Consider the following 19,146-nt stretch of genomic DNA (forward strand, 5'->3'; position numbering starts at 1 on the left):
TGCAGCTGTATGGGACATTGGATAGGCCACTTTTGGAATAGTGTGTGCAATTCTGGTCTCCCTCCTATCGGAAGGATATTGTCAAACTTGCAGTAGTTCAGAAAATGTTTGCAAAGGATGTTGCCAGGATTGCAGGGTTTGAGCTGAAAAGGCTGTTTTCCATGGAGTGTCGGAGGCTGAGGGGTGATCTTAGAGGTTTATAAAATCATGAGGGGCTTGGTTAGGGTAAAGAGACAAGGTTTTTTCTTTGGGGTGGGTGACTCCAGAACTAGAGGATGTAGGTTTGGGGTGAGAGGGGAAAGATTGAAAAGAGACCGAAGGGGCAACTTGTTCATGCAGAGGGTGGTGAGTGTACGGAATGAGCTGCCAGAGGAAGTGGAGGAGGCTGGGACAATTACAACATTTAAAAAGCATCTGGATGAGTAAATGAATAGGAAGGGTTTAGAGGGATATAGGCCAAGTGCTGGCAAATGAGACTAGATTAGTTTAGGATTTCTAGTCAGCATGGACAAGGTGGACTGAAGGGTCTGTTTCCATGCTGTACTTCTCTATGACTAACTATTCCTAAATTTAAGAGCTTGTTGCAGAATTCAGTCTTTAATTTTTCCAAAGATGTCAGCTGTGGCTCAGTTGTTAGCACTTTCACCTCTGGAGTCAGAAGGTTGTGAATTCAAGTGCCACACAAGTAACTGAACAGGAAGAAAATCTAGCTTGGTTATTGCGGAGCACTAAGAAAATGCTGCCATGTTTAGAGATACTGTTTTTCAAATTAGACATTAAGACATGGTCTTGTGTTCTTTCTCACAGGGTTGTGAAAAACCATTTGGCACTATTTCAAAAAGAGAGCGAGTTCTTCCCAACCCCTTGGCTAATAGTTTTCCCTTAAACAACGAATAGTTTATTTTCAAGTAATGGTCATCATTACACTGGCATTTGTGGAAGTTTGCTGTGTGCCCAGTTCTCCAACATTACAACAGTGACTACAGTTCAAAGCTACTTCGTTAATTGTGCAGCATTTCAGTTTGTCCTGAAGTCACCATTCAACCCAAATGGTCCATGTTCCACAGACCCTGCCTACCACACTTTCTCCATCTACACATCTTTCTAACCTGGTCTTCCCCGGGCATTTGTCGTGATCGCTCTTAAATGCATTATTCCCATTCTGCAAAACACTGTGTGCATGGTCACAGATAGCAACATGCATTTCTCATTTATAATTATTAATTCTATTCGTTAATGCGCAATCATTTCTAAATGTAAACATACTGAACTAACTTTCTTAGTATTAGATTGAACTTGTTCATACTGAGACTTTCTACAGGCAGATACAACCATTGCACTGCAAGTGCCTTTTACCAGCAGGAGGGAAGACAGACATACTAAGGCCAACTTTCATTTTAAAACGATAATGAAACCTGCTTAGAGTAGAGCTCCTGATCATTCTAACTTCACCCTGAAGAGACAAGCAAAGATCAAAGCAATTGCTTGTTCTGTACCTTAAATAAAAGGACTGGCTTTGCGTTTTTTGTTCACAATGTAAGGAAGATTCAAACATTGTAGTTGCATGCCTTTCTAACCACTTCAAAAAAAGTGATCAGAACAGGAAATAGGAGTTGGCAGTGAGACTTCACTGCTACAAATCTGTCTGGGAGCTCGAGGCACAAGTTTGGGAAGTACTCTACATTTACAGAATTCAAAAAGAGTAAAAGTAATAAGCCCATTCTGATGATAAAGAGGAATTGTTTCAGTACTGAAGTGTGTGAAATGTAACATTCCCTAGAATCAGTACAGCTTAGGGGATAATCAAAACAAAATGGTAGTAAGTTTCATTGGATCACCTACAGCACCTTTTTTAAAAATGGTTAGGCTCATAAAGAGTGCTGGAAGCATAGAATGCTGATAGAGGCAGAACTTCAACTTTTTGTTAATTTGGTGCTCAGAATGATAGATATTAGTACATTCCCAAGTTAGGTACATCACAAACAACCTGAAAGAAGCTCCTTTCACTTTGTTGATCAATTTGCTTTAGTCCAAACACAACCTCCAGCCTACATTTCTCTCACTGGCAATCTCACACAAGCTCAGTATGTCAATTATGCTACCCTTCAATTGTATTTTATTATAGGTGGAAGCATATAAATGCTTCTTCCGCTCTGTCCTCAACTCTTCTAATGCTGCAAATCAGTCAACTGAAGCAAAGATTTTCTCCACAGTTCAATGCAAGAGAGTTCAAAATTTATCCAATTCACCTTTCAAAGTCACATGGTGTGAAATGTAAAATCCAGTACATCTTTTCAGCTTAACTCTACACACTCCCAACAATACAAAAATCAATAACATTGCTGACATTTAACTAACAATCAGTACTTTTGCAAAACACAACTTAAATGACACCAATTTATAGAAGTTTGCAAGGCAATAAACAAAGGAACTGAATTGCGTTCTAAAACAATGCTCTGTTTAATCAGGATGAAAATCTCTGTTACCTCAATAACAGCTGCTAATTCCTAGTAGAACCATTCCTTTACCTTCCTTCTCCATATTGCAATTCTTATTAAAAATGCAAAGAATAGCAAGTGGACCATACAATCATAGCTCACTTAAATTGGGCTGTTATCATTATAAAACATCCCAAGAGACTTAGCACAAAAACCAAACAGTTGACAAAGGTGTCTGGATCAGAATTTGGTATTCCTACAGGGCCAGAGAAGAGCAGGGATCTTGAAGGATTGTAGTTCTCCTGGAGAAGGTAAGATAAATGGTCCAAGACAAAAAGAGATTGGAAAACAATGATTAAAAATGTTAATTAAGGCATTAATAGATTAGTTCTTCTTTGGTTGAGTGTAACATATTGTCACCATTTGACATCAAGTATTGTTCTGAATCCTGCATATCGCATTGGATTCAAAACTCAAACTGTCAAACTGGCATGCTCCAGAGGTGAACAGGTTAATTGAAAATATCTGCAGCACATTTCTGAAGACTCTTGTAGCACAGTGGCAGTGTCTCTACCTCTGAGTGAGAAGACAGCGGTCAGATCCCACCTGGTCCAGAAATGTGTAATTGCACTGCTGAACAGGATGATTAGAAAATACCCAAAGGTATGAACCACTTTGGTGAACTAGTGTGCTGTCACACAAACATTTGGAATCCATTTAAATCCCACTCATATTTTCCCACAGCCACCACAGTGAAGTGAAAGAGCATGTAAAAAATTAGTTGGTGTAAGGTGAATAGTCAACAGTACTTCACATATTAAACAAATTATGTAGGTGTTCATCTCAATTCTTGCAATCATTTATTGGTTATGTATTCATTATATAGGAGAAGGTCCAGTGTACTTCCACAGTTATATCAGAAAGGGTGCTGCAGCTCTGCATATAATGGACGACAAGAATGCATTTGCACGTGATTTCACCAAGTTTAATCACAGTCACTTTCAACAAAATGGGAACATTCAAGTCAGATCTTTGAATTATGCTCTTCACATATTTTCTGCCAAGGCAATCTCCATCAGCAAAGAAGGATCCCTGCCTGAAAGCAGATCTTGATAATTGACACAAGATGGACCAAGCATAGAATAATTTATTGAAATTGTCTAGACTTGTCCACATTTGTTTGCAACAAACAAGTGATATTTTTTACTGCAGAGTATATAAAAAAAATTTTAGTACTGGCTGTAAATCAGATGAAAGCAAGAAAGCATCTTAATGAAATTACCATCACGAGGGAAGTGGTACAAAGCGAGCTGGTAGAGCTGGGAGAAAGTGAGGACTACTGATGCTGGAGATCAGAGTCATGAGTGTGGTGCTGGAAAAGCACAGCCAGTCAGGCAGCATCCGAGGAGCAGGAGAATCGACATTTCAAGCATAAACTCTCATTCCTTCGGATCTTAAAAGAGGTGATCTATGAGCTAGCAAGTGTTAATTTTCCAAACTTCCTTTGATTCAGGAAACATTCGATTAGACTTAAAAGTAGCAAATATTATCACCTTATTCAAGGGTAAGGGAGTCAGCAAACAGGAAAGTAAGGCCTGTTAGCTTGAGTTCTGAGGAAGGGTCACTGGACCCAAAACATTAAGTCTGATTTCTCTCTACAGACACTGCCAGACCTGCTGAGCTTTTCCCGCAATTTTTTATTTTTGTTTGCGGTTAGCTTGATGTCTGTCATGAGGAAGGTGTTAAAATTAATCATCAAGAGATTATATAGACACACAGTTAAGAAAGCTCAACGGTTAATTGGTAAGAATCATCAAGGAAAATCACATTTAACCAAGTTATTGGAGTTCTTTCAAAGAGTTACATGCACTATGGATAAAGATGAGTCTGTAGAGAGACTTAGATATTCTAGTGTGTGCATCACAGAATGTTAATAGTTAATCATGGAACGAAAAATGCTATAGCATCATTATCCTTTATTTCAAGAAGAACTGAATATAAAAGAACAAACTATATGCTTCAGTCACTCAAGGCATTGGTGAGACCACATCTTGAAAGACAATTTTGGTCTTCGTATTTAAGGAGGATGCAAATACATTGGCAGCGGTTCAGAGGTAGTTTATTATAGTTGGGATAAGGCTGTCTCATGGGAATAGTTGGACAAGCTTGGATTGTTTCCACTGAAGTTTAGACAAGTAAGGGGTGAATTGATGGAGTGCACAGGATTCTGAATGGTGGATGTGGGAAGGATGCTTCCCCTCGTGAGGCAAACCAGAACTAGAATCATAGAATCCCTTGCAAATAGAAGCCATTCAGCTCATTGAGTCTGCACGAACCCTCTGAAGAGCATTCCACCGCGACCCACACCCTCCACCCTTTCCCAGTAACCCGACATTTACCCTGCTAACCCACCCAGCCAACACATCCTGAACACTATAGAACAAATTAGCATGGCCAATTCACCTAACCTGCACAGCTAGAGATGCTTTTAAAATTAGTGAACACACTTTGAGTATGGAATTTTTTTTTCCCCTCAATGGCTGAGGAGACTGAAACTCTGCCTCTGAAGACAGTAGGGTCATTAAATACTTTTACAACAGAAGTAGATGCTTGCTGGAAAAAAGGAACTAAAAGGTTATTGGGGATAGATCAAAATATGAAATTCAAAACTCAAACATATCTGCCTTCATCTTACTGAATGCAAGTTCAAAGGAAAAATGGTGTACTTTTGCTCCGATCTTGGATGTTTGTATTTTGAAAGAGAGGACAAAAAAAATTTAAAATATTAAAATAAAAATTTAAAATAAATAGACTAATACAGAGGAACCTTGATTATCCGAAGGACACGGACAGGGAATTATTTCGTTCAGTTAAGTGAATTCCAGATAATCGAAGGCCAGATAACATAGTTGAGCCCAGCATCGGGACCTTGTGATCGAGCCAGATAATCAGATATTTGGATAATCAAATGTCGGATAATTGAGGTTTCTCCATATTGCAAAATATGTACGCCTTTAAAAACTCCCACATAAATAGATGAGACCAAATATAACTTTCCTGCAATAGTGACCAGGATTATTCAAGGCAGTACCAAAGAAAGACAAAGGGAATCAAATCTCATCTGGACTTCTTTTTCTTTAGGACAGTCACCAGTATTAAAATTACTGAATGTTTAAAGGTAAAGTAGAATAACTGCATGACTATAGCTGAAACAACAGAACCAGCTTACCGCTACGACATTTTTTGACAAAATATAATTGCTATTGTAACCCAGAAAATCCCATTTACGAACCCTGTTCTTTGCAGTATGACCGGATCTCAACAAATTCAGCATTATAGTGAACTGATGTTAATAACATTGAATTATGTAAGAGACTAGTCAATTTTGATGTACTGGTCCTATTTGGTGTCTTCTGCTGGTTTGTTGCATGACATGAATGCACTTTTCCACACTTTATCTTTTATTATTTAATATATATATCACATGAACAAGAATGGTAGCCATGCAAATACAATCCAGCAAGGTTAGGGTTCAAAGGGAAACAAGATAATTAGACAAAATAAAGATCTTAAATAGATTGAAAAAAATCAGTAAAATCATTTTAATACATCGGCTCTAAAGCTAACTTGTATTTACAATCTACTCTCATCACTCTTTGCTACTACTGACAAGGTTTAAGCATGCATGCACCTGGAAACTTGCCAAAACAAAAATTACAGACAAACTAACCTGAAAAGGTAAATATTAAAACAATATAAAGCTATTTTCTAAAAAAAGGAAGGCAATCCTGCATAACGAGACCTGTGATAAATAAATTTAAAGAAACCACTTTGACAAGTGTAACAAGACATATTGAAATTGGTCTTGAAATAATCCAATTCCTTTCCCACAGCTTTGCCAATTAGAAAGGATATGACATCTTGGCAAAACTTTGACATTTTTAAAACAGAACAGATAATATCACTCCTTCATGCACTTTAGTCTAAAACCACAAATCATTTCAAAACAAATGTGGACTAGCTTAATAAAATTACAGAACTAGTTTTGTTCTAACCAACTTCACAAATCAAGTCAAACAATATAATTATGCAGGATATACTATAAGCATTGATAAAGAATGTCAGCAGAAACAGTACACCTTGTGCACATTTTCTACCTAAACTTTTAGCTATCTCGTCAGTCACGCACATTTTATTTTTACAAAGGCCAGAGTTCTTACGATTTAGAAAACTCAGAGTAGACTCAGAATTCACTTAACAGCAATTAGATTATGCCTTAAGGGGACAAAGAGCCACAGTATCAGCAAATTAATGCAATTTGTATCATAGAATGTACAATACAGTCCTTATAAAATCATCATCAAACATTCCATGCATGTCACAGGAAATCTAGTAACTTAAAACTCTCAAAGCGGGAAATCAGTATTATACCAGATAAATCTACTTACTTTGAACAAAGTGAAGAAAGATTATTTTGTTTCTTAAATAAAGTTGAACAGACATATGTATGGCTTGCACATTTTAATTACACTGAAAGCTAAGACGAGTTAACTTTCATCCTGAAAAGCTGAATTAGGATTGATCATGTCTGAAGGATGACACTAAGCCTTAGGATTGCCATCAGAGTTCAGCCAACTGGATCACAAAGGGTGGATGAGCGGTTATCTGGAGTGTTTTCCGTGTTACAGTGCACACTAAATCATTGCTGTTCACCCAGAAATAAAAGAATATCACAGCTAGAAAATGCAGGTTCAATATCTGGTCTGTGTTGCAGTCCACAGTTCAGGGGCAACATGGAACCAACTGAAGAAATTGCTACTCAATAATTGCTTGTTGAATGTGTAAGCCACTGAACATTGAAGACTATATTTGTCTCCAGTATCACGTCATCCACAGTTGATTCATATCATTAAAATTGTTCAGAAATGATGAACACCTGAAGAACTGAATGAATTTCACTTGGTAGCCAGGAAAGATGAAGAAATAAGACTGGGTGACAAGAGAACAAAACGGTTGGGCTGTTTGAAGTATACGAGAAGGTAAAATGAGTAACAAAACAAAAAGCAAGATTTAAAGCACATATATTCAAAACCAACTTAGTGTTAATAAGCTGAGAGATTGCAACAATGGGATATTTCTTAAGGGGAACTAGCATAATGCCTATTTTTATAAAAATAATTTGAAGCAGAGCAAGACTCCAGTATAAACATACAGAGCATGGAGTCTCATTCTTCTCCAATTTGAGCTCAATTTTTTTTTGGAGGAAGGCAAGGTCAGCAAATAATCCTGCACCAGCTATAACTTCTCCCACTACACTGATGCTCGTAAGGATATGGATTTATACTTATGAACATTCTATTATTTCACTTTTTTTGTGCTAGCTAGGAAAATGAGCAATTTTTTCAAATCTCAGTTTTCACACTTTTAAAACTGAAGATTGCTACTGCTTAATCACAACTTTCTAAAACATCCAGCCTCTTCTCTGTGCCCTTCAAATTGTAGCTTTTCAGTAAGTACTATCCAATAATCACAACACATCTAACAATAATCGTAGTTTTGTCGTCCCATTCCACCCCAAAATGCTCAGAGTTTTACCTCCTTCATCATTATTGTGGGACCTGGAGGGAGCGAGAACGATCGCGCATGTGCACAGAGACACGAGTTCTCTGTCTTCTCTGGAAGAGCCGTTCCTTAATTAATTATATAGTCATTTACAGGGAGGAGCACCCAGATAAGACAACATACATATTGATTGGGTGACCATTACAATCAGTGAACATCAACAGTAAAGTTTAAGCCATCTGCTGTTACACAATCACTGTCCTTAACCTTAAATGGCTTCACATAATGAATACTTTTCACCTTGTTAACAGACCTTACATACTGAATGCTTCTAATATTGTTAAATGGCTCTATGTAATGAATACCTTTACACCTTGTTAACCCATAATGCTTGCCTCCAGCACCCCATTATTAACTGCAAGTTCTTATGTGATCCGAGTCATACTCAGCTGAACCTCTTTTTTTAACAAAACTCAAAACTTAACTCTTTCCCTACCTGCTTATACCCTGTACACATTCTCAGCTTTACCTACACATTTTCTATCTGGGGTCTCTTCCACATGTTACAGCAGGTTAAAATTGAAAAATGTTTTATAGTACCCATGAATTCAGTAATCAGTTTTAAAATGATACAGCAACACCTTTAAAGGTTATAATTAAAGTCTGCTCAGATCGCTGTAGTCAAAATTGGGCTCCTGAGAACAAGAGGCAAAAGAATAGAATAGACAGCACCAACCACCTTCATCAACTAACTCCAAACATTAACCCTCAAGCAGCATTCATGATGGAACTCTAACTCTGGCAAGTAAATATTTTTGTTTCTTTAAAATACAAGCTTCAAAACACTTAAAACCTGTAAACACTGTGTCTCACTTACATTGCAAGGATCTCCCATCAAAGTTCACTGACTTTTCCACTTCGATAAAACCTGGTCACCAACCAGGCTTCGTGAATGGGCATGGACGACAGAGAAATTGCCGAAACCTCACAAGCAGACCACCTCGATTCCAAAAGGTGCGTGTGGTTTCATGCAAGGGCTAAAGGTAAAGGCAATAAAAAATGTCTTTCAGGCAAAAACATACATATAAAGCACTTTCTCTGTCAGTATGTCTTCCATGCGTTCCTGGATGGGAAGTTAATTCTAGACCAAGCCCTACTGCACTGTTCTCTCAAGCAAAAGTCAATGTTAGTCTAATGACATCATAATGGTCCATGTGTAGCATGGTATTCACCTCACAATGTGGAAATGGATACATGTGGAACAGATGGAAAAGAATAACCGCGAACATTCAGCCACTTTGCATTTTAGTTCTCTCATCCTGACTTCTGCTCTCCTCAGCCCTAAATGAAGCTAAAGGAACAGCAGCTTATCACTTGACTGCTGGAACACAAAACAGTCTTCTGGACTCAACACTAGGTTCAATAATTCGAGATCATATTCATCACTAATTTTTTTTTATGTGTGCTATTTGCAGCTCCACTAGACATATTATTGTTTCATTATTTTTCCATTACTAATCAATTTTGCTTTGCACCACTATCCCTTTTGCTATTTAATCTCTCCTGTCTTTCAGCTTTCATTTTCCTTTGACCTTAAACCCCTTTCTTTGCACCTATACTTAATTTGTTAAACATCTGTAACTGTTTCTTTGAGTCTGACCCTTTTATCAGTACTAAAATGGTGCTCCCCCAACAGATGACACCTGACTTGCTAAGTAATTTCAGCATTTTTTGGTTTTAGATTAGAAAAACTAATATTTATTTCAGTATCTTGAGATCTTAGGGCATACAAGATTAAGCAATTAGGAAATGTCCTTTAAGATGCCTGGTCCACAACCATTACGGACGTCACTTTCAAGTTACACCAGCTTATTAAATTTGGAACAAATCACGAGAAATAATGAAGCAAATTAAATCAAAGCAGTTTCAATACATTTCTTTAGGTTACAAAAATCTTGTTAAAACTAGATTATAAATAGAATATGCAACTGACATACTTGATAAATAGCTGTTTGCTAGACAAACATAGCCATTAATTAGGTAATTCACGCAAATGTATCATAGGCATGACAAGTACTTGTTCTTCCCAAATGCCTTCTTATTCTGCCTGTTGACTCATAATGGGTTAGAGTTCCATCAGTCTTGCAGCATCTCAAAGCACTCTTCATGCATGAGATCATTTGAATGTCAGGTTATTTGACCACTAGTACCATACCAGTTAAATGCATTCTGTCGCTGTCCATCATCCAGATACATTACTTCCCAGGAGTAGGAATATTGCTTGATTTCCCAGTGGTGCAGAAGCTAATCATAGCACTCCTATTATCCTAGCTAAGATCAGCCAACTCAACATGAAACAGGGATCGAATGCAGGATCTTTCCAGTCTGTTGAGCTTACTATCACGTAGGAAAGTGCAAGCATAAGTTCAGGAGAAATTTTAAAAAATGATTTTCAGGAATATCTTAAACAAAAGATAGAGATTTGAAACCAATAATATTTGTAACAGGCAATGCTGAAACCTTTGAATCCGAATGGCATTTGCTCTGACCAGAAAGGAAAATCTACATAGTCTGCATTATACTACTACAGTTATGGCATACTGAAATATACTGAAGTCCATGTTTTATATGAAGTATATTAAAGGAAAGTTTTGACAGTAGGAGATAGTCTGGATGTCACACTGCTAGGAACGTATCTAGGTTCAAATTGGTTTCTACTTGGCAACAGAAATATTCTACAGTCTTAACCATTGCAGCAAAAGATTTGATGAAACTTCTATTTTTCACAAGTACAATTATTCTATTTCAGTATTTCTCTGAAAAGATATTTCTGCTGCATATCAAGCATAAGCAAAACAAACATCTCAACTCAAGTACAAACATGCAACGCAAGGTTGCTAACTAATAGATGCCAGAAATGGAACTGACTAGAAATGTGAGAGTGTCCTACTGGACCTTGCAGTATAACGTCCCAGACCCAGATAACAAATTATACCGTGAAATCTCACCCATAATTCAGATCCTTGAGTTCAATGGATTAACATATCACTGGTTCAGTATTCAATATTAATGGGTGTATGCATTCCAGTTTAGCTAGCACCTGACGTTGAAAGTGAAGTAGTAAATTGATGCTTAAAGATCACTGGAAGAAAATCACTGATTAACAGAAAAGCATTTGAGAGGAGAGCCAGCATATATTTGTACTAGGCAAACAAATGTACTTAAAATCAATATATTAAATTGATTTCCTTATCATTACTTTAAAATAGCGTTGCACAACTCAATGTTTTCTCTAGACACAACTGATGCTTGAAGGGATGAATTCTATACCTAGGTGCGTTCCCTCAAGTACACACAGCTTGGAAATTTCACACAATGTTGATATCAATTTATTACCATGCTCAACTGTTTTCAAACTACGTAAGAGACATACAAGAATCACAAATACGTGATACGAATACCTGCTCTATTTCCTGTTGAAAACCTGTTTCTGCATCACTCGGTTTCTGTAAACTTGGCAACACTCCATCGGACAGCAATTGTGGCTTTAAATTTGAGATTTCCGCCAAGATTTTGAATTTCTCAACATCAGACAATCGAGAGCTTAGAAACAACATACTAATTTGGCAGAAGCCAACAGCCATTTTGAAAGATCAAACATGGAATCTGCAGTATGGAGAATCTGATATGGTTCAGAAATAAATGGTGGCTCTTCGCATTTGATCTTTCAATTATATGGGGAAAAACAAATGAAAAAAGAAGTCTGTATTTTTTTCAATAAAAAAGAACCCCATTCCTTCCACACTCCATTCAAACGTTAAAGGTTCATAAAAGACCTTCTGCTTTAAAATAGAGCAACACCCCACCAACCTCTGCATACATCATATCATCCTCTGCCACTGACTCCAACATCAGACACATATTTCCCTGCCAACATCTATCAGCGTTTCAGAGAGACCATTCCCTCCTCAACTCCCAGGTCAGATCCACGTCCCCCCACCAGCCCACACCCGACTCCCAGCAACCTCCCCACCACACCCCTCCCCTCCAAAAGGACCCTTTCACATCAGACAAAAATTTACCCGTACCACCACCAATGTCATCTACTGTATCCATTGCACCCGATGTGGTCTCCGTTACATTGAGGAGATAGGACACCTACTTGCGGATCATTTCAGAGAACATCTATGGGACACACGCACTAATAATCGCCCCGTGGCTGAACACTGCAACTCCCCCCTCCGACTCCATCAAGAACATGCAGGTCCTGGGTCTCCTCCATTGCCAAACCCTTACCACCCGACACCCTAGGAAGAACGCCTCATATTCCGCCTTGGGACCCTGCAACCACACAAGATCAATGTGGATTTCATTAATTTCCTCATTTCCCCTTCCCCCACATTATTCCAGTCCCAAGCCACCAACTCGGCACCGCCCTCCTGACCTGTTGATCACCTTTCCCATCTATCCACTCCACCCTCCTCTCCAACCTGTCACCTTCGCCCTCACCTTTATCTACCTATCATTTTCTCAACTACCTCTTCCCCCCAATCTCCATCCACTCCCATTTATCTCTCGACCACTCAGGCCACAAGCCTCATTCCTGATGAAGGGCTTTTGCCAGAAATGTCAATTCTCCTCCCCCTCGGATGCTGCCTGACCTGCTGTGCTTTTCCAGCACCACACTCTAACCTGATCTTCAGCATCTGCAGTCTTCACTTACTCCAACATTCTGATGCGACTACATCAACTACAATTTATTGACTGAAATTATCTTCTTGCAATCTGATTTCATTTTTACTGATTTTTACATTCCAAGTAAATATCTGATTTTCAACAAAATTTACATAATTCAATCTTTTTGCAGCACTGCGTATTGCTTCTAAGTAGAGAATGTTTCAGAAAGTTTTTTTGGCAGATTTTGGGATGTACCAAGTTGCTATTTTTCCAAACAACAATCACTGTCTAAGTTCTGTAGCAAAAAAACTGTGAGGCAGGAGCACAAGATATCTAGTTTAAAACTTGGGGGGGGGCATCAATGCTTAAATATAATGATGCATGTACATTTGATGAATCGCGCCAATCATGGGCAACTTTAGTGTCATAACTCCAAAGGATTACCTGCAGCAAAAGACAAATCTACTTCAAAACATGACATACAACTTCCTTTTTAAAGTAGTCTTCTACTTGCCCACAGCAGTCTAGACTTGCACCAGAGGATTAGATATTTACACACTTAGGAAATGATAGTTTTCTCACCAGGAGATTGCTGCACCTTCAGCTCTCAAGCTTCATGTTCCAATGTTCCCTCCCTAAACCCCCCACAACTCTTCACTACTTCTTCCTGTCTTAAAAGCTCCCTTAAAATCCACCTGTTTGGTCTAATACCTCAATGTGTCTGGATATCAAATTTTGCTTTATATCATTTTGAAGCATTTCACTATGTTAAAGACACTATCAATTCTGGTTACATTTACCTCTTCCTCTGCACAACTCCCAGACTAAACATTCTCTTCCTTTGTCCTCAACCTTTAAAACAAACATCAAATTTTCCCTTCTCAAAACAAAATCCATCTTTGACCAAATAATTTAGACTCTGAACATCCCATTCATCTCCCAAGGCCTTTGAAGAAATCACTGATACCCAAACATCACAAATCCAAACACCAAATTGGTTCCACACAATGGTTAATGACTTCTTCTATATCTGTGATACATCAATCCCATCTTATTTCCCTTAACCCTCTAAAGCAAGCAATACAGTTGGTCACAGTCATCATCTCACCTTCCACATCCAGTTCTTTGCTGCCACCCTATTGAAATGCAGCCACCAACAGTTCCCTATCCTTGCCATTCTGTCTTCACATTATCAATGATGTATCTTAATCTTCTCCAAATTCCTACCTTCGACATTTCTTTGGACTGGTTCCATACATATGGTGAAGACCACAAACTCAACCTCCAGACATTCAAATACTGTTCATCATAAATTGCCATGGTTAAATCACTACTTCATCCAAAAGAGACAGGGAATGCAACTTATGTTCTGACTTATTCATGCTGACTAGTCTTGAACAGCATCCTCAAGAACTGTATAGTCAAGTTTTGATAATTTATTGGAAACCAGTTTCGGAATAAAATATTTACTTAAATGCTTACGTGAACTAACAAATGGGTTAAAACAGGCTGCAATAGCATTGTATACAAGCATAAAAAGGAAATACATGGATGCCCCTTTTTAAGCTAGGACTAGTTGTGTTTCAATGAAAACCCAGAGGCAAGTGGAATTTTCTAGCCCTATGTACAATCAACTCAAAATATTGTGCTGCAGCTTTAAAGTACAGTAAGCAAGAAGGGTTTTTTTTAGAAACTTAGGTCATCACTCGCACTGGTTTCTTTTCACATTGAATTCTTTGAATCTCCTATTGGAACTCCAGCATCCCCCTTGTATCTAGTACTAGAGGTTTTATGGTCATTGTTTTAAAACAAGTTAATAACAGTAATTACCTTTGTTACATCAGTTGTCAGAATCATCCCACATTATAAAGTGGCTTCTAAAACTCCTGGGGCCTGAAACATTGCAGATAATTTCCTCACAAATCTTTGATGTCATCCAAACAAATGCTTCGATATTCAAGACAAATGAATCCAGGGAGCAACAGCAGAGTACTTTTCTTAAAAACAAAACTATTCTTGGGATTTTGATATTATTGGTAAAGCCAGGCAGTTTGATATGATTGGGTTTGTAATTCCACCTCAGTGTGAAATTAAAATTCATTGGTATATGACTGAAATAATGGCCAGGTCAAGCTAAGAACCAGAAGTGTTTCCTTCCCTATAAATAGTTAATAAATGATGCAAACCCATTGGATTGACTATCTACAACTCATTCTCTGGATTATTAATCAAGATAATTGAATTACAGAGTCCAGTGACCCAAGTGACTTTCCACAGGTTTGCCCAGCATACCTCCCAAACTATATACTAAACAATAAGACAGCCAATGGAACCAGGATGTTGCCTAGGCTGGAATGTTTTAGTAGTGAAGAGATTGGATAAACTGGGGTTGTTTTCCTTGGACCAGGGGCATAAATTTAAAGTAAGGGATGGGAGGTTTAGAGGAAAAAAAATGAGGAAAAATCTTTTCACTCAGAGGATGATGGAAATCTCGAACTCACTGCCTATATGAATGGTAGAGGCAGAAACCCTCAATTAAGTAGCATTCAGATGTACACTTATGCCAAGGTATACAAAACTATTGGCCAACTGCTAGAAAACAGAATTAGGATAGTTAGCAGATTGTGTTTGAAATGCACAGACTTGATGGGTCACAGGGCCTTTATGTGCTGTGTCTATGGCTCTAACAATCCGAACAGTGACTGCCTAGAAAACAAAATTACTGTTTATTTGATGGAACTAAACCCATAATTAACCCCTAAAACAGCACTACAAAGTTTAAAAAGAAAACTTCTAAAACAACATATTGGGAGGATCCTAAAGCTTGGAAATTACATTAAATCTTCTCCTTTGTTAACAGTCATATGATGAGCTTAATACTGTGCAAATATATCACAACTGAGAGATTATAACACACAAAAGGCTGCTTTGGGATAGTAGGGAATAAATGCCTCTTTGAAGACCAACCTACTCAACAGAACATCACTACAAGTGATGACCTTTACAGAGCTTAGGCAAAATCGTATATCCTATGATCGGTTACTTACTTTGAAAGGAAGGGGAGGGCGATAGATTAAACATACCACATACACGTAACTTAGTACTATGTTTGAAGCTGCAGTGGGAGAAATTAAAAAGCTTATATTATTTTTAACCAAAATTGGGAAGAATGACAAGTTGAAGTTTCAACTAGTCCTTCATCAATCCATCAGTGAAACATATGATTACTAAACAATGTGATGTGGTGGTGCCGCCGGTGTTGGACTGGGGTGAACAAACTTAAAAATCAACTAAAAATCTCCTGCTCCTTGGATGCTACCTGACCTGCTGTGCTTTGCCAGCACAAACCAAGTTATAGTCCAATAGGTTTATTTGAAAGTACAAATTTTCTTTAGATAGCTAATTGGGCAGGATCATAGAAGACATAATTTTTGGTAAAAGATCAAAGCATCATACAACTGATGCAATGTATTGAATAAACCTAGATTGCTGTTAAGTCTTTAATCACTTAAAATGGGGGTGCAGGTTTCGATCGATTATTTTGCAAATCTCAGAACTGTTTTCAAGTCACAGTCTTGAGATAGCTTAAAATTTTATAAAACAATGTGAATGCTGGCACAATGAAGACACAACTTCAACACACCGGGACAACAGAAACTTGGGTCGATACAACTAAAAATCACTCAAAGCTTTCTCCTTTCTCATTCTAAAGTATTTTTTTAAGTCAACCTGTTTAGAGGTGTTTTACCCAAGCACACATGTAATCTATAGATCATTGAATTTCAACAGTGCTGAAAAAGCCCATTGAATAGGCCTTCTGGCTCAAAAGTAGGGATTCTATCAATGCACCACAAGACCCCAACCATTCTCATTCTATTCTCAAATTTGTAAAGTAAATGAGGGAACATCAATAATCAAAGCAAACAAGTTCCCACAATGTAATTAAGGTCCCAGCATCATCTTGACCACCAACTCAGCATTATACACAAGTCTAGTTCACACTTTAAAAAATTGTTAATTCATTTTTAGAACAAAATTGATAACTACTTCTGAGATATGAAAATAAAGGGAAGAAAAGCTATGCTGACTCTTCTGTCAAATATAGTTTTACTCAAAATGTCAGAAAATATATTAAAACATCACTGAAATCAAAGTTTCTGTTCAATTCATCCCTCTATCCCATCAAGCCAAATACCAGTAATACACATTGTCACAAGTCTTATCACAGGGTTGACTTGATGGAGCATTCACAACACTAAGTTACAATCGGTATATGTATCCTTGGGATCCCAAGACCTAATCATGGCACTACCTTAGGGGACAATCTCACTGTATTTGTAGCCTAGATCAAAAAATACACTTGAAACTAAGCACCATCATCTTCCAGAGATGTGCAAATTATCAGGTTTTTTTTGGTCAGGATTTAATCCCTTTTTGACAAATTGGCAATACAACACGTTGACACAAAGGGGGCCTACCCAACAAACCCCATGACCTCATTCAACACAAGGATACATCCAGCAGCATCTATCCATTTCCCTTACAATACAAACAACAGCAACTCTTGTCGTCTCCTGTGCACAGTGGGCACATGGAGCACTATAATGTTGACTAGAACAAAACTGTATCAATTTAATATTGATGACAAAACTCAATTCTTAGGTCCATAAAACTTCATAAAAATGCTCTTAAACTGTTCCCAGTGTTTGAAATTTAAGTCCAGAATTAATCACTTGTTCAACCATTATTGCAGTTGCATGCTTCCAGCTACATCTGCAACTTTTGCTAGTAGTGCTCCAGTAGAAGTTCTTTTGCATTCCCGATACCACACTAGTGAAATTTACAAACCATCTGTCCAAAAGATGGCTACAGCTGCATCCTGTTATGCCATGTAATAACTAAAAATATATATTCATAACAATCCTCTCCCCCCCCCACCACCACAAACCATGAGGAACAAACTATTTCCACATCATTTTAGTTTAGATGTAACCTTTAACCATGGGCAGATTAAGTAAAACAGACTAAGGTACTTGTGCGACTGATTCCACGCTTTCACCATGAATCTTGCTAATCAGCCTAAAGACAACTGCAGAAAATAGGCTAATTACCTTAATTTAATACACTTCAGATAGAAGTTAATGTATTTTGGAAACAAATGTCAATAGTTCTTTTGGTACTTGGATATTTGTTGCAAAGATCCCAACTTTAGTTTCCAATTTTTAATGAGTTAGCTAATTTCAGCAATGTCACAGATCAGTAGGACCACATGCTGTAATGAAGGGCCTTAAATGATCAAAATAGTTTAGGCCCCCACTGTTGATCCCCATCAGACATTTGTGAAGAGTATATACAAGTGGACTCATCAGATATGAGTATCAACTGGATTATTGAACTGATGTGCTATAATCCTAGTTGATATTGTTACTGGATAAGTTAGATCTCAGTTCAAAATTTGATTTGATAGATCTCTTGATTTTTTTTCTTAGTAACAACAAGGTGGTATTACTGAAACAAGTGCAGATTATTATAGATTCTGGTCTAACAATAAACAAGGTATATTTCATAGAAGAAATAAAGGTAAAGTAGAATATACCATTATTTACAATAATATAAATTTTAAAGTTTCTGAAATGCACAGTAAAAATATAATTCCAAAATATTTCTTCACAGATTTCAAAAGCAGTCCTTCAGATACTCACACCAGACAATCTCCTCCATTATCACCTCAATAAGCTTAAGTTAACTGACTTCAACTGTCAGTCTTCCTGTAACTTTGCCAGCTTTAAGTAACCACTTCAGGGTTGGTACAAATAATTCTGGTCTGGAATTATAACTAAACTCCTTAATCAGAGGTAATCAATCTTTTAAATCAATCTTCTCCCCTTCTAAGGTGCAATTATCAACATCAGAAATCCTGCAGAACTGACCCAAAGAAAATTAAAATGTAAAGGTTTCAGCCTAAGATATGGGTGCTTCCCTCATAACCTTAAAACAATTAAGGCTAGAATTTTCTATCAGAAAGCCTTATGCACTACACTGTATTTTGATCACTCCAAATGTAAACAAAAACCCATTCATTTTTGAAGGCTCTCTCTCTCAGATGGTTTTAACAGAAATCACCATGACTAGAAAATATTTAAAAGTTAACTACTAAATTCCTTCAGGCACACAGTTAACCCCCATATGCCACTAGTTCATAGTTCAAAAATCCAATGTCATAATAAGTTATTTCAAAATATATATACACACAAATAACCTACCCTATTTATATCAATGAGGTCAACACTCAAATTTTTAATCATGAAAGGAAAACAGAAAACTTGAAAAAAAAACAAATTGAAAGAGCAGAGGGTAAAATACAGCTATAAATGTGATTTTGGAAAAAAACTGCCCCATGATCACCGCTGTCATATATGGATTATTACTGACTCAGTAATGACCTTTTCTCTGCATCAAGAACAAAAAA

At 37.4% G+C, this 19,146-nt stretch overlaps 1 protein-coding gene across 6 annotated transcripts in view; it reads right to left on the reverse strand.

The window, feature by feature from the left end:
• The window catches only part of LOC140469051 (E3 SUMO-protein ligase PIAS1-like), a 146,596-nt gene that overhangs the window by 56,899 nt on the left and 70,551 nt on the right, over window positions 1-19,146 (reverse strand). For 2 of the 6 annotated variants that reach the window (XM_072565267.1, XM_072565266.1), the window contains one exon: window positions 8,878-9,037. The exons of the other annotated variants lie outside the window; for them this stretch is intronic. In XM_072565267.1, the coding sequence (XP_072421368.1) occupies window positions 8,878-8,895 (18 nt within the window). In that variant the 5' untranslated portion in view covers window positions 8,896-9,037. The remainder of the gene's footprint in view (window positions 1-8,877; window positions 9,038-19,146) is intronic. 6 annotated transcript variants of the gene reach the window in all.

Source organism: Chiloscyllium punctatum, chromosome 48, assembly GCF_047496795.1.
Source record: "Chiloscyllium punctatum isolate Juve2018m chromosome 48, sChiPun1.3, whole genome shotgun sequence".
Taxonomy (NCBI): Eukaryota; Metazoa; Chordata; class Chondrichthyes; order Orectolobiformes; family Hemiscylliidae; genus Chiloscyllium; species Chiloscyllium punctatum.